General features: G+C 44.1%; 1 protein-coding gene across 6 annotated transcripts in view; it reads right to left on the bottom strand.

The window, feature by feature from the left end:
* Arid1b (AT-rich interaction domain 1B) overlaps positions 1 to 16,841 on the bottom strand; it is a 417,231-nt gene that overhangs the window by 49,184 nt on the left and 351,206 nt on the right. For 4 of the 6 annotated variants that reach the window (XM_029566701.1, XM_029566702.1, XM_029566703.1 and 1 more), the window contains 2 exons: positions 16,468 to 16,795; positions 14,591 to 14,719 (listed from right to left, as the gene is read on the bottom strand). In XM_029566701.1, coding sequence (XP_029422561.1) covers positions 14,591 to 14,719; positions 16,468 to 16,795 — 457 coding nt within the window. The remainder of the gene's footprint in view (positions 1 to 14,590; positions 14,720 to 16,467; positions 16,796 to 16,841) is intronic. The other 2 variants (XM_029566705.1, XM_029566708.1) reach the window with 1 other exon arrangement.

Below are 16,841 nucleotides of genomic sequence, written 5' to 3'. Positions count from 1 at the left end.
CTTTCATCTCTGACTTTGTTGATTTGGATTTGCTCTTTCTTTCTTTTGGTTAATTGGGCTAAGGGTCTATCTTGCTTAGCCTTTCAAAGAACCAGCTCTTTGACTCATTGATTCTTCGTATTGTTTTCTTTGTTTCTATTTCATTAATTTCTGCTCTGATTTTTACTTCTTCTCTTCTGCTGGGTTGTTTCTTTTGTTCTTGCCTTTCCAGTGCCTTGATTTGCAGTGTTAGGTCATTTATTTGGGCTCTTTCCAATTTTTTAATGTAGGCACTCAGAGCTATAAACTTCCCTCTTAGGACTGCTTTTAATGTGTCCCAGAGGTTGTGTTGTATTGTCCTTTTTGTTGCATTCCAAGAATTCTTTCATTTCTTTCTTAATTTTTTCTTTGACCCACTCATTGTTTAGGAGTGTGTTGTTCAATTGCCACAAGTTCATGTAGTGACTAGGGCTTCGTCCAGTGTTGATTCTGAGCTTTATTGCATTGTGGTCTGATAGAATGCATGGAATTATTTCAATATATTTGTATTAGTATAGGTTTGTTTTGTGGGCCCGTATGTCATCAATTTTTGAAAAAGTTCCATGAGGTGCTGAGTAGAAAGTGTATTCTTTGGTGCTTGGGTGGAATAATCGAAAGATGTCTGTTAGGTCCATTTGATGTATGTTGTTATTTAATTCAGAAGTCTGTTTATTCTTTGTCCAGCTGACCTGTCTAATGGAGACAATGGGGTATTGAAGTCCCCTACTATTACTGAGTTGGGGTTAATCTGTGTCTTAAAGTCCTGTAGAGTTGTTTTTATAAATTTGGGTGAACCAGACTTTGGTGCATATATGTTAAGGATTGTAATGGCTTCTTGGTTAACTGTTCCTCTGGTCAGAATGAAGTGACCCTCCTTATCTCTTCTGATTAGTTTTACTTCAAAGTCTATTTTGTCAGATTATTAGAACTGCAACCCCTGCTTGTTTTTTAGTGCCATTTGCTTTGAATATTCTTTTCCATCCCTTTACCTTAAGGTAGTGTCTGTCCTTGAAAGTGAGACAGGTTTCTTGCAGGCAGCAAAGTGTGTGCTACAGCCTATAATGCAGCTCCCAGGTAGAAACTGAGACGTGTTCTGTGGAAGGATGACAAGCCTCACCCTCCTGAGCACCTGACACCTACATGGATGTGTTCGACTGAGAGCATTTTGGTGGTTCAAAATGAAAAGCTTCATATTTGGCAATTCCAAGGACCACAGTAGCCTCAGTTGGGAGCTAAGGGCCACCATCTTTCAGGACAGCTGGTCCCTCCATGGCAGCAAAACTGCTAAACATCCTTTCGACCACATTGACCTTTGGAGTGAGGGCAGTTGAGAAATAAATCATTTTCTTAAAATGCAAAACAAAACCAGGCCAAAATACAAGCTGAAATCAGCAGAGCTCTTCAATGTAGCTGTACCAAAATATGAGGAGCATCTTCAAAAGCCATTGTCCTACTCTGCTCTTGGGCTCTAGAGGTCATGGGGCTGGGGCTTCTACTGAGTCTGTAGGCTGTGAACAGATTACTGCTGTTCTGCATCTGTAGATTCCTAACCCATGGCTATGCAATCAACATCCAACATGGGGGTTGTTCAGAAGCAGATACAGTCTAGATTATTTGTGTTTCTGCCATGTTGATATGCTACCTGAGCTCATCTGGAACACCTTTCCAAGAAGAACGGATGAGGGGTTTGTTACTGAAACATGCTGTCCCACAGACAGAATAACTAGAGCTTTATTTAACTTATTTAACTTGGCTTAGCATTGGGATTAGGTGTAGCTGAGACTTGCTATTCTATGAAAGAACTCAGATTATGAGAATAATTCACAAGCAAGGCCTATAAGTACTACCAAGTATGCCTTGTTTCTAATTCTCATTCTAAACACATCCACAAATAACCTTTTCTAAATATTTTTACCCTTTATAATAAGGTAAGTTGTAAAAATAATTTAGTATAAAAAATAATTGAGTATAATCAGATCCTTTCAGAACTTTTCTACTTATGACATTTTTAATGTAAAAACTTTTATTAAATGCCATCTCAGTACCAGGAAACAGTAATGAAGGGTGGGAAGCCAGTCTTCTTCTGAAGGGATACACTTTCTTTGTCTCAAACTTCAAGTGCCACATTAAATACAGCACTGTATCAACCCTGCTCCAGCTTCAGGGATACTCCCTTTGCAATCCGTTTTATCAGCCAGCTAATGCTTTTAGGCTTTTGAAAGTTGTGGGTTTTAATTACTTTTTTCTTATTTGATGAGACTACATTAGGAATTTCAACTGAGATGATATTATGTATGGGTCTTGTGGATTAGGAGCATGGTCCTCCTCCATGACCTGCTGTTATCCTTGGCATACGCAAACAGCATAGGCCATGTAAGTTCCAGGATTAATTTCCACTGTTTCCTGTAACTTAACATGTTCTGCTTTACAGCTGAGAATGTGGTTCAGTTGGTGGTGCTTTGGGAACATACTTCTGTCTGGGAACTGTCTACTAAGACTTTGGGCCAGTTGGGGGGCCAAACACTGTAATCCTAGCATTCAGGAGGCCAAGGCAAGACCACGAACTCCTAAGGCCAGCCTAGCTTATTATATAGGGTGAGACCTTGCCTTGAAAAGCAGGAAACAAAAAAGGTTTTCGAAATGGGGATCAGCCATTATCACTCTGTATTGAAATGAAACTGGACTTAATTCCTAGAAACTTTCATGTCTTTCATAAATAAAATGTGATACATGTAGGTCCATCTCTTCGTTTTCTTTGGCATGTATGGCTATGGGTGGGTGCCTCTGGGTAAATAGTTTTGGCAGCAGTGAAGAGTTCAGAGCATTTAACTTCTGAGCCTCAGCTACAGTAGGACAAACAATACAGGCACATGTTTCCATGTGGCCTAGCCCCTGGGAGCACCGAGCTGCCAGGGGTAGGCTGTGGGTGATGCACCCAACTGAGTACTTTTATAGTTTCCTTTTATTGTGCTTTGGAGATATCTCTAGGATTACATACATATCATATGCTCACAAAGGCCTTGCTTTGGCATGGGGGAAGCAGAGGCAAACATCAATTCTAAAGTGACCATTTAAATGGTTTATGATGAGGGCAAAAGGAGAATAGTGTCCTCTGCTATGGTTTGAGTTCAGAGGTTAAAAATATATAGTATAAATTCTTATAGGTCACCTACATAGTTCTAAGTATCTTGTTTTTTAGTCAACTACAATAATATTTTAAATTAAATAAAACCCATATATGATTTTGGTGCTTTGGGTAATGCAATGTTTGGCAATCACTTTTTCTCAAGGGGTGGTGCAAAGTGTGATGGTTTTCTGACACAGTTCTGCTGGAGGACAGGGACAGACAGAAGAAATGACCTATACACAGGGACCATGTAAATCGAGCATCCTCAGAGCCTGGCAGGGTGGTGGCTCTGTAAACTCACTCCTACCTCATGTCTAGAATAAATGTAAAGCTGTGCATGCTTTACTGGAACATAAGGATGACATGACTGCCAACTTGACACAGTCTAGGATCATTTGAAAGAGACTCAATTGAGTAACTGCCTTTATCAGACAATTGGTCTCTGGGGACATCTATGAGGGGACTGTCTCAATTGTAAATTGTGTAGTAGGGCCAAACCCTCTGTGGACAGCACCATTCTCTAGGCAGGGGGTCCAGGCTGTCTGTGGAAGCTAGCTGAGCAAGGGCATGAGCCCGAGTGATCCAGCAAGCAGCATTCTCTATGGTTTCTGCTTTATGCTGCTGCTTGAATTCCTGCTTTTTTCAATGATGGACTATAATCTGGAAGAAAAGAAATAAACAAACCCTTTTCTCCCTTAAAAGGAAACTAGAACAATGTCCCATGTACAGGACATTCTCTGTGCAACTGCTGAGAGGATGAGTCTGTGCAAAGGCAGCAAAGATGTCATCTGACACAAGAACCAGGCCAACACTGAAATCTTAACAACTAGAACTGGACCTAGGAACCCTAAACATCCTGATTCCACATAAGTTACTTTGATTCTTTGGGAAGTTCCTATTGTGTATAACACTACACAGGCTGCTCTATTTAAATTACTTAATAAATACAACTTCCCACACCTATCTAAGCACCATTGGTCAAACAGATTTCCAACACAATTATATGGTGACTCTCCCAAAACAGTAGGGGGAAAATTCCAGCCTTGGCTATTTTAATTAACTAGTTAATTAACTAATTACTTTGGTCTTTTTGAGACAGGGTCTCCCTGTAGCCCCAGCTATCCTGGAACTCACTATGTAGACCAGGCTGGCCTTGAACTCACAGAGATCCACCTGCCTCTGCCTCCCAAGTGCTGGGACTAAAGGTGTGTACCACCACGCTTGGCTCCAGTTGAGGTAATTTTAAATCTAATGAAAACTGAGATTGTTTTAAATATAGTATCTGAAGAGAGAAAAACACAGGAACTATGAGACATGCCATTAGCAGCTGGTGGCAAAATCACGTTGTGATTTCCCTATATCAGTGGCTCTGGCTGGAATCAACCCTGTGAGGGCAGAGCAGCATTTGTGTTATCGAGTGGTGACACAGAGCAGCCCAAGGGCCTCTGACTGTAGGTTTCTGTAACAATACTGGACCACAGGCCATTTAAATAAAATGCAATTATTCTACCCCAACTATGCTTAAGAAGACATACAAATCTCTTCTACTCAGATGTTACAGCCGAAATCATCTACCCACGGCTGGCACTGTACACAGGTACAGGGGTGAGTGAGAGGGACACAACAGTGGCCAAGACAACAGACAACAGCAGCAGTTGGCGAGAAGCTACAAGCTTTCTACACTGCCTGACCTCACAGTAAGGGGTAAGCGGTTCCCTGAGAAGTGAACCCCAGCCCCTCAGATCTGAGCCAAACGAGACTTAACAAGGAGAAAAGAACAGTAGAAATGAGGCCTTATGACAACTGGTATAAGAGGCTCATCTACCTGAGGCTCTGTCCTTATCCTAAGAAACAGAAAGAATGCAGGGGTCTTTGAAACAGAAGCAATGGCACCGGAGGATGTGCTTTAGATCTTGTCCTTTGCTGGAGGCAGGAGGAAAATGTGGCCTCAGTTAGGCAGCTATTGCCAGGATCTAGTTAAGAGATGATAGTGCCTTGAACAATGTGGGAGTGGGGCCAAGAAAAGGAGTGGAGCAGTTCAGAGGAGGCAGAGTGAATTAGACACCTGGGGAAGCGGCACCAAGATGGTACCTAGTGTCTGGTCTGGCTGGAAGATGGGGTGCTAAGAGACCCCTGGAAGACCAGGTCTGGGGTTTTGGACATATAGAGTCCCACAGATCTCCAAGTACCCAGCCTGAGGAGACATGGCACAGGCCGGTGGACCCTGGGGAGCAGAGAGTTCCTGTAGCCCATCTTCCCTCACCAGGTGAGAATGCCCCTCATGAGACTTCCAGAGTCTTTTTCCAAGCTCTTCCCTTGCTGGCTGATAAGACTTCTTCAAGGCAGCTTGCTCATGAAAAAAAGTTTCAAAGTGTCAGGTCTAATGCCCTGTGCTGGATAGCTTCAGTTTTCAACTTGACACATCTGGATAGGGATTTTCTATCATTGGATTGGCCCGTGGTCATGTCTGTGGGAAATTTTCTTGATTGTTGAGTGATGTGGGAGGGCCCAGCCCACGATGGGTGGTGCTACCCCTGGGCAGGTGGTCCTGTGTTAAATAAGAAAGCAGGCCAAGCACAGGCTAGGGGAGCAAGCCAATAAGCAGCATTTGACCGTGGTCAGTGGTTCAGTTCTTGTCTCCAGGTTCCTACCTTGAGTTCTTGTTCTGATTTCCCTCAGAGATTAACTATGTCCTGGGAGATGCAAGATAAAATAAACCCTTTCCTCCCCAAGTTGATTTTGGTCAGTGTTTTTTTTTTTTTTTTGGTCTTTTTGAGACAGGGTCTCCCTGTAGCCCCAGCTGTCCTGGAACTATGTAGACCAGGCTGGCCTTGAATTCACAGAGATCCGCCTGCCTCTACCTCCCGAGTGCTGGGATTAAAGGTGTGCGCCACCATGCCCGGCTGGTCAGTGTTTTTTAGTCACAGCAATAAAAGTAACTAGGACATACCCCAAACCCTTTAGTAACCTGTTTAAGTTTTATTTTTCTTTTGAAGGATGGGTAAAGAGGAACACCATCTTTCAACAGAGAAGCAGTAGGGGCTGTGCCAGCACACACTCCAGAATGATCCCTGTGGTAGAGAGGTCTAACTCATTGGAGTTACTTCTCTGAGGTCTGTATCTGCTCACAGGTCATCTCTCAGAATGTCCATAGAGCTGCCCTCCCCAGGGTTGTGGCGAATGAAGCTCTTCCCATCTGCTGCTAAGGAGTGCAGTGCATTCCCTTGATGTTTTATGGATGCTCACAGCATTGCCAGCATCTTCCCTGTTAGCACCTACCTTACATGGACCTCCCCCCAACTCAGGAGTACCTGCTGTGTGACCCGTACATTCAGTCCTTCCTTTTCTTCCAAAAGCCAACCTGTCCCACCTGCTCTCCCAGACCAACCCAGACAAATGCAGCTCAAAGGCTTTGATGTGAGAGGCTTCCTTATCGGTGTGAGAAAGATACAAAAGCAGTATCTGGCTGTTTGGATTTTGCTGATGACTGAGGATGGTCTCTTCATCCTCAAAGTCGACGCTGGTTTGTTCAGGAATGGTTCAGTTCATTAGTAATCCTATGAAAGTGAGCGAAAATATTTTGACCATACTTAATCCACAGATTTCAGTTCCAGTTTCCCCTGGTTCTCAGCATGTCCGCTGCCTTGTGTGGGTAGCCCAGAAGAAAGCCGTAGGGTAGCTGCGGGTCCCAGAACCCGTGTTCTCCCTGCAGGAGGTGACACCAGGGCCTCTGTGGATTCTGATACCACCCAACATCCCACTAGGCTCTGACAAGACACAACTGTATAGTCCCTGCTTTGGCAGAAAGGAGGTACACACCGCACAAAAGAAAAACCAGCTGTCATCAATGTGACTTGACATTTTATCTGTGGTCATGATAACATTAAGAAATTCTTATCTCATTTATAAGGAGGGCTGCTTCTTTGTAGTGTTAGGAATACCCCTTTTTGGGGGGAGAGGAGGACAGACTATTCCCTCCCAGGTGACAGGTATGAGGGATGGTGTCTGAAAGCATCTTAGCAGGGCAAAGTGCAGGAGTCCTAGAGGTCTGGGAACACTGGCCTCAGATGCAGAGGGTGTGTGGCAGGCTGTGGGGCTTGGCAGATAACCGAGGGGTTAATGAACAACCACCGGGGACTAATCAGAGTGATGCTTTAGCAATGAGATAATTAAGAATACGTGTATCTTGCAGGCATTCATAGAGATCTTTTGTACCTTAGTGGACCTGTCACTTGGCTTAAAAATTAATTCGGGTCTTGAGTTCTCCATCCCATACACTGTGTCTGGGCACTACTTAGTAAACCTAATAACAAAGAATATTGCTTCTCTGAGGAACACAAACATGCCATTTCTGATTCTTGTCTTTACTATTTATTGATATTTTACGTGTTTTGCCTGCATGTATGTAAATGCACCATGTGCATACAGTGTCTGCAGAGGCCAGAAGAGGGTGTCAGATCTCTTGGAACTGGAGTTACAGATGGTGATGAGTTGCCAGGTGGGTGCTGAGAATTGAACCCAGGTCCTCTGCAAGACCAGTAACTATTCTTAACTGCTGAGCCATCTCTAAAGTCTTCATTTTTATTGTTAAGATAGGATCTCACTCTGTGGGCCAGGTTGGCCTGGAATTCACTATACAACAGCCTAAGTTGAACTTGTGATAATCATCTTGTCTCAGTCTCCCAAGTACTGGGATTACAGGCATGTGCCACCACCCTGTGGGAATTATTTATAAATAGACATAATCTAGGCTAATGACTTTTAATGAACCCCAGCAAAACCATGTGCTCTTGTATCTAGGCAATCTCAATTTGGTACTCCACCCAAAAAACGAGTAACTGAGTGAATGAATGTGGGTGTCCTTGAGAATTAACATATCAAAGTGCAGAGAGGCAGGCACAACATCTCCATTGGACACAGTGGAGACTGGGAAGGATGTGTGATCTTGCGTGAGATGTTCTAGAACTGGGGATGTAAAGGCCAGGTGGTCTGCTGAGAATAGGGTGGGGCCAAGCTTGTACTTCCCCAAATGAAGTTGGAGAAACCATTTTGGGTAAAACTATGGGTGGGGCTGGACTCAGGACATAGTTCCATTGGCCCAATTTCAGGATACAGACAGTTTCAAGAGATCTCAAGGGGAACGAGAGTCCCCTGTGTTCAGGTTTACTCTTAAAAACTAAATTTAAGGGTCAGGTTTTTATTTGTTCAGATAATTATAATGTTGGTACAGTAATGCCATACACCAAGTTTATCATTTCTGATTTTTTAAAAAAAAATCCTCCAAAATGCACAGGTTTCCTGAGCCAAAGGCAGGCTAGGCCATAGTTACTTAGTAAAGCAACATGCTGTTCTAAATCAGCACAAAGTAAGCTGCAGGGAAGGCCTAAAGCTCAAGTGAGAGTATAGTTCTCACCAGCCCTGCTCTGAGGACCAGAGAACAGGACCAGGCAGACCTCTGCCTGCAGGAGCCTTAACAAACCAAGGCACTCCAGCACAAGCAAGGGACAGAGTCTTATGGATTTATGGCTGTCAGTTTTGTTAAGTTTGTTGATGACAGAAGTAGAATTCAAAATAAGCATGAAGACCAAGATTAAGAGGGACCGATGGGGAATTGCAATGCTGCAGTCCTTTGTACCACTAAACTAAGGCGCCCATGCGCAGCCTTCCCTGTAGTCTGTAAAAGGTCACCAGGACACTTCCAATCTGGACTACACTAAGTCTCAGAGCAGATCCTCTTCACAGTCACACACTTCCTATCTTTTCCAGCACAAGCTGTGTTGAGGGCTGAGGAAACTTCACCATTCCTGTACTGTTCTCAGGCCCAGCAGGTTGGTAACATAACACAGGTCTTGGCTGTTTCTTGACATGTGCATTGACTGTACTGACCCCTGGCCTTTCCTTACTTTGAAGAATCGGGAGGTGCTGGACTTTGTTGCTGAGTACTTGCAAAGTTGAGAGACCAAGATGCTAGCACCAGATGGGATGGTCCAGCTTGTGTATCATGAGTGATGAACACAGGTGGAGATGGTGGTAGGACCATGAGGGTAGAACTGAAGATAAGTGGCCTAGACAAGTAAGCAGGGCACAGAGCCCTCAGGGGTGGGAGTCAGACTGTGGAGAGACTGACAAGAAGAGAAGGGTTCTATAGAGGCGACTGTGACTCTGAGAGATCAAGGAGATCTTGCAGTCTGAGAGGACCCCAAAAGGCAGGGTGGGAAGGATTTGGGGACATGAACTGACAGGAGTTCCTCCTCCTCTTGCCAGGGTGCCAGCTCCTGTTGGCTTTCTTGACTTGATGTCCATCAGAGGCAAGGTGTACAAATGAGGGGCCCTGCCCAGGCTTTCCTGCCCTTATCTGTGCCCATCACTGGTAGTTTTGAGGAGTCAGGGTCTTGGACACCAATGCTCAGCTGGCTGGCTTTCTACATAGAATCACTCAGGGCTCTGTCCCACAGCTGGGGTGAAAATCATCAATGGTTAGGGCACTTCATGGACTACACTCCATTAAAGGTTTGTGGTACATCTCACATTTTGAGTCCTTGAGTCTGTCTGTCTGTCTGTCTGTCTCTCTCTTAAAGAAAACCTTCCTGGTCTTTTTAGAATTTGTGTTCTACTATTTTTTTTATTTGAAGATTTATAAATGTATTTTATAGCTTCCATAATAGTTCAGCTGGGGTGAAAATCATCAATGGTTAGGGCACTTCATGGATTACACTCCATTAAAGGTTTGTGGTACATCTCACATTTTGATTCCTTGAGTCTGTCTGTCCGTCTGTCTGTCTGTCTCTCTCTTAAAGAAAACCTTCCTGGTTTTTTTAGAATTTGTGTTCTACTATTTTTTTTTATTTGAAGATTTATAAATGTATTTTATAGCTTCCATAATAGTTTTGTGACTCTGAAAGATTTAATTGAAATCATATTAAAATAACATAATAATATTCAAATTCTAAATGTGAAAGAAAAAAACTCCCTCAAATGATGATTAGCAAAGGCTTATATTTAATTGCAGAAATAAAACTCGATTTTAGCCTTTGAAATCTTTTCTCTTTGTCTTTCAATAACATGACTTTTCAAATCATAGCTATTATGTTGAAACCCAATTGTCCAAAATTCAAAGGGCTGAATCTTAGTTAATACATATCAGTCACTGCTCTCCAGCTCGGGAAACTCACTACAACCAGAGGCGTGACATGCTCAGCAATTTTTTTGCCTGGTCTCTTTGACACTTTAATGCACTTTCTCCATTAATGTATTTCCACATCAGTGGCTCCATGTCCATCATCAGAGTGGCGTCATACTGGCCTCTGAGGAAAATACAGAAGAAGTGGCTTGTTGGCAAATAGCAACACTGGATATGAATTTCGAATGCAGTTCAACAAAAAACAGTTGCTAGGAGTGTGTAGACATGTGGTACACTTAAGGAGGTCCAGATCTAAGCAGCTCTTCAAGCCCAAAGCCAGACTAACTCATCCCTGGAATCAGACCCAGCTGCTCCGCTCTGAGGAAGACTGCTGGGTGCCTTGTCATGCACATGCTCACCTCCTTGAACTCAGGTACTTGGGTTGCTACCTAAAAGCTAGAGACTAACACTGGTTAGAACACCACAGAGGTTAGAACTAAGATGAAGAAGGTATCAATTTTTAAAAATTAATTATTTTTTTGTCTTTTCAAGACAGGGTCTCCCTGTAGTCCAAGCTGATCTGGAACTCCCTATATAGACTAGGCTGGCCTTGAACTCACAGAGATCCACCTGCCTCTGCCTCCCAAGCGCTGGGATTAAGGCATGTACCACCACCACGCCTGGCTCTCCAGCTTCTAATTTGATTAAAACCAGGAATATTTAAAAACGAAATTCGGTGGTCCTGGTGTGTTAAGATGTAGGTGTGCACGCTCCTGTTACAGGTATTCAGGAGAACAATTCCCTTCTAATCAAGCCTAGAAAGATTTCAAAATGGACTGATTCTGAATTTATTTATTTTTAAAAACTAAGACTCTTAAGAGTTTGCCTCCTGATGTTTGGTGAGTCTACTGTGGACTTCTCCAGGGACAGCAGACAAAGAACACTGGCCCAGCACTATGCAGGTGCTTTGCCCAGTGGTCTTAATGGTGCTGAAGGCAGAAGCAGTATCAGTATGGGCAACCAAAGGGTTTGAAGAAGGACTAGTATTCAATCCATGTATGTGCAGGATGCTTATCCTGCAAGAAACTACTGGTATTTGGAGGCCTTGGATCCCAGGCAGGTGTACACAGCCCATCTCCTTTTCAGCACAGGAAGGTGGACAGATCAATGTGCAGTGTGAGAGGAACAGTCTTGCTTAGAGAGTTCATTTTCTAACAGCAGAATAATCTTTATCCACAAAGGAGTGTGAAGAGCCCCTATCCCGTCTAGTTTAAGGACAGTGTCACCAGGACAAGATAAACAGGGCTTCCTCATCTGGGTGTCCTGCTCTAAATCAGTGACATTTATCTTCTCACATAGAATCAAGGAGCAGACACAGTGTCCTCAAACCTTCTAGCTCTAAGATTCTACAACCCTGCAACTGAAACTGCGTCTTCTCAGAACCTGCAGCCATGAGAACAGAATACAGACTTTACCGACCAGTGGCAGACCAGACACACAATCTGACGGCACTTAGGAATTCACCGAAGTTTATATAGTGAGGGTTTGGGGGCAGCTGCTATTAAGAAATTAAACTGCTTGTCCATTCACCCTAGCTTCAGGAACTGGGGCTTGTCAGACCAGTAAACTGAATGAAGCCATGTTTCTTCCTTGGAGAAGTTTTAAGTGAGTCTGATCCACACACCAACTGTATTTGGTGAAGGGGCTAATTATTGGACACTGCTGGGTTCCACCTAGAGTCAACGAACAGATTAGAGCATGCCGAGGGACTGAGGGAAGCGCTCACACCGTGTGCTTGTGCTCTAATTACCAAGGCTCCAGATGACGGATTCAGTCACTGAAAAAATCCTAAAGGCGATGGCTGCAGTCTGGAATTCATGGCAATTCCTCTTCAGGAGGCAAGAGGCCAAGGTCTTTCCCAAGCTCCTGGCAGACTATGCTCAGAACCCCCAAGCTGACGCCACACTCTTCGGAAGATGATCACATTAACTGCAAATGCTTTGAAACAATACACAGCAAGGCAGTTCTGAGTGAAATGCATTGGTCCTGTACAGAAACTACTGTCAACTATTAGGTTTAAATGGTGGGTGCCATCACACACAACTTAGCACCTGGACAATAGGCACCACCAGCTTCTGTTACACATCTTCTCACAAATGAAACCCCAAACCCTCTATCCAAAAGGTAAAAAAGAGAAATGACCTTTATATTCCTTAACTTACTCAGTGTGGCAGGTGGGTTTTATACTCAAAAGCCACCTTAAAAATGGCACTAATCAAATGCTTTCCCGACAGTTAAAGTTGTGTCTTCCCTCTATACTATCTTAGGTTCAACCAGCTGACCTGCTGCGCATAATCCTTCATCTGCTCCACTGCAGACACACATGGCTCACACCCCACCTTCATCACTAATTTGCTCTTTTACAGTTCTTTCCTAGGCTCCTGGCTCTTTGGGACTGTAAGAGACGACATTATGACAAACGGGGACTCCTGGGTTCCCAAAAGGCTAAACTGTTACTTTCTTCCCCCAGACAAACCCACTTCCTACAGTGGCTTCACCTGACAGAAAGAAAACAAACCATGAACAGATGTCTGATTCAAGGAGCTATTCACACACAAGGGACAGCATGTTGAAAATCAGGACTCTGAATCTGCACCAAAGCATGTAGTAACTCGCATGCTTTCTTAGTCAAGTCTGCCCTCTTAAAGAAGGCACAACAAGCTACGTGTTCTGTAAAGTGGAACAGATGGGCAATATAAATAGAAACAGGAATACTGTAGACATGGAAAGTGAATTCACAGGCAGCAGGCACAGGGTGCAAGGAGGAGCCTGTGCCAAGTGTGCTCCGTAAGACCTCAGCACAGCACTGGCATTCCTGTCTTCTTTCTAATTAAGGAGGAGGTGCTGGTCTAAGGAAGCTATCCGGATGCTGCTGGCTGAGGCACAGAGTTGATCTTCCCATGCTGGTTGGCCAACATTGATTTTCTGCCCCAGTGGAAGAGATTTTACTCTGATGCATGCCATTTAAATTCATTTTACACAGCTGCTTAATGTGGCTTGGCAAGGCAGAGTCAAACTAGCTTTGTGGGTCCAAACAGCACTCCTGAGTTGGGAAAGGACAGAGCCTGTGGCTCAGCAGTGATGATAAATGCTTTTCTGTTCCACTGTTACCTTTCTATGGAGTCATAAGGTGACCATGAAGGAACCATGAAAAAGCACAGGACAGGAATGAACAGGTTCCTGAGAACAAGGACGTTGACCTCACCTACAGTTATTTCACTCTGGAGGTTATGTTTGCAGAATTCTTTGTTGGTCCACATTTAGGACCATGTTTATAGAATTTACAACTCTCAGTTACAAAAAAGATCATTTGCTCTTGCTGTCTAAATCAATGTATACTGAATAGAAAACTCTGGAAAAGCTCTCTGTGCCAGGCATCCCTAACACGGGATGAAGGCAGAGCGCTAAGCCTACTGTGAAACACAGCTGTAGACAGCTCCTCCTCTGCCTCATTCAACCAAAGTGGCCTGTCTCCACTGCTGCCAACTACCAGTACAGTTAAGCCTGTAGACAAAAATCTGCTTAACATATACAAAATTATATGGTAATATTTTAGCTTAGTAAATCACTCAGTAACATGCACAGTTTATTAACCCAAACATGGCAAGAGTGTGACATTACAGTTTGTGGCAGGAATGAGGAGAGACACTTTTGTTGCTGTATGTAATTCCTGTATTGAAATTAAGAATAGTATAGTGCTTGGCTCTACATTTGGGCAGAAAACTCTTGACTGGACTGTTTGCTGTGTTTCCCTGGGGAAACACTCCAGCCCTCTTGGGAGGAAGAGAATAACAGAAGTCTTTGGCTTAGTGGTACCATGTGAGGCCTCTCCTGTGTCCTGCATGGCCCAGCAGCCCTACTGCTCAAGTCTCCATTCCCAGGAGATACTAGTGATACTGCTCTGGGTGTGGCAACACAACACAGGCCACTACACAGAACACAGGCGTGAAGGGGAAAAGGCACAGTGGCGATTCCCTTGCTTTTGTGGAGATTCAAATTTCTACTTTCCTTCTCAGGCATGCAGGAAAGCAGACATGTCAAAGCCATGCACAGACAGGACCTGGAGGGCAGCATGCAGGCCTCCACCAAACTGCCACAGGACTGTTCACATGAAAGAAGAACAAAAGAAACACAAGCACAGACAAAAACACGACCCCTCTAACTTCTCCTGAGCTCTTCCATGTCCTTGGTTTGGGCAGGTCTAGGACAGTTTAAAAGGAAATGCCCAGGTCCCCGCAGCAAGCCCAGGGGGTGTTGCTACCTACCCGTACTGGTCAGGTTGGTGCATCATGGGAGCCTGGGAGCTGCCATAGTTGGGGTGCTGGGAAGAAAACATGGGGCGTCCGCCAGCCCCAGACTGGCTGGGATAAGCAGGCGACCTAATGTATGGTGGCCTAAAGTAGAACAGAAGAACAGCTTCTTTGGATTTGTTCTGAAGCATCAGCTTGAATCCCTGTCCACACACTATTCCATGCATAGGTGTGGGGGTTCCCGAGTGGGCAAAGGAGAGAATACCTGGACCAAGCAGCTGCCTGGGGTGGGGAGACTGGAAGCTCTGTAAAACCAGAGGTGGGGAACAGAGCAAAGGAGAGGGAGAAGCAGGATTTTCACTTCTAATCTCAATTTACCAATAAAGATTAATTTTGACTTGGGCTAAATAAAAAATGATATAAACAGCCCTCATTTAAACTGTTAGAGCTAAACGGGAGTGCGTGATGTTAGGACTTTGGAACAATCTATTGATTAAAAACAGAAAATAAAGTTGTACAGATGTGTACTAACACATTAATTTCTATTATAAACTAATTCAGAAAAGAGCAGAGACGACTCGTGGGCAGGACTTCCCTGTTCTCCCTGGCCTCTCCCTCTCAGATTGTCACATCAGACGCCATCGCATCCTTGAGACTTGACAGCAGGGAAGTAACAGGCTGTTATGAGTTGCAACAATGGGGAATTCACTTAAACCATTTAGAACTGGACCAATGGATTTCCACAGATGGGTTTATTCAAATGTTCCCTACAGTCTGTATGGTGGAAACTCAGGGTCAGGAGATTTTAAATGACTGTAACACAGATAAGAGAGGGAAGTGATGTCATGACTGAATTTCATTTTAATTTCTCAAAGCAAATTTACTATTTGGAGCAAAGAATGAGACTGAGGGGAACCTACATTCCCAGAAACTTCAGAGGAAAAGGAACAAAGGGATACATCAGACAGGCATACATACACACACACACACACACACACACACACACACGCACGCACGCACGCATGCACGCACAGAGATAGGTTCACACTATTAGCTTTTATTTTCCTCTGATAAAAGTCAGGAATTTCTTTTCTCTTGAAGATGCTACTGATATCCCCAGCTTCCAATGTGATTTCTTTTAAGACAAATTTGCATCTGCTCCTTTTGAAACACATTCATTTTTGCTTCATATATTTTTAAAACTGTCATTTTGGGGCAGGCCAAGTTTTGAAGAATATTAAAGAAATAGGATTAGACTCCAGAAGGACTAAAAGGTAAAGCCTTGCTCTATCAGCTTAAACTTTCTAAAATATTGTTTTCCTTAACAATAGTATTTTTTGTTGGGTCAGAGAAATGTTCAGACAGTAAAATACAAAACCCCTCACATACACATTTAGACCAACATACAGTACACATATATACACATACTCGATATACTAGACAGGGCTGGTTTTGAATTCATGGAGATCCACCTGCCTCTGCCTCCTGAGTGTTGGATTAAAGGCATGCACCACCACCCCCAGCAGAAGTTTCTATTTTAAGTGTGTGTGTGTGTGTGAGACCTTTTTCAATGTTTCAGGTTTTCAATAGTTTGGCCTTAGTGTTTTCTACTTAAAACTCGTGTTTGAAATGCAACCCAACAGACACTTCCTCCTGTGCAACAGAACCGTCTGCTGGCTGCAACATTCACAGGCATTTCAAGTTGCCTCCCACATGGACATGTCCACCATTCAGCGGATCGGAAGGTGTGGCCTGTCACTTCCCTGACTTTGTCCTACAGTGTAAAGACCAGCCAAGCAGAAACTGCCTCTACTGCTTTTGAGGACTACTGGGCGAGGCTGGGCTTGTGCTGGTTCTGGGGTTACACGGCCTGCGCTGTCTTAGAGGCATACCTGCTTTGTGCTGAGTTTGCAGCAGCCTGCATCACAGCCGCAGCGGCTTCCTGGGCCTTACGGTTCACAGTGGGCATCGGCGGCCCCATTCCTGGCCCTCCCTGCTGAGACATGCCAGGAGAACTGGGGGTGACGCTGCTCATGTTTCCAGGAAACGGTCTGTTCTGCATCCCAGCTGAAGGCATTCGTCCCAGGGGCATAGCACCACATGGCTGGGTTGGCCCTTGTCCATGCATCTGATTGTTGGCATTGATACCCATACCGGGCCCTGGGCCGCTGTAGCTTGCACTGGGTACCCCACTATACGCTGGGGGTCTGGAGTAGTTGCCTAAACAAAAAACAAAGACAAGTTAAAGCCTTTCATTTAGTCTATA

The sequence above is a fragment of the Nannospalax galili genome, unplaced genomic scaffold (assembly GCF_000622305.1).
Source record: "Nannospalax galili isolate Female #2095 unplaced genomic scaffold, S.galili_v1.0 scaffold211, whole genome shotgun sequence".
NCBI classification, from domain to species: Eukaryota; Metazoa; Chordata; class Mammalia; order Rodentia; family Spalacidae; genus Nannospalax; species Nannospalax galili.
Note: the sequence above shows the minus strand (reverse complement) of the source record. Positions and strands in the feature narration are given on the sequence as shown.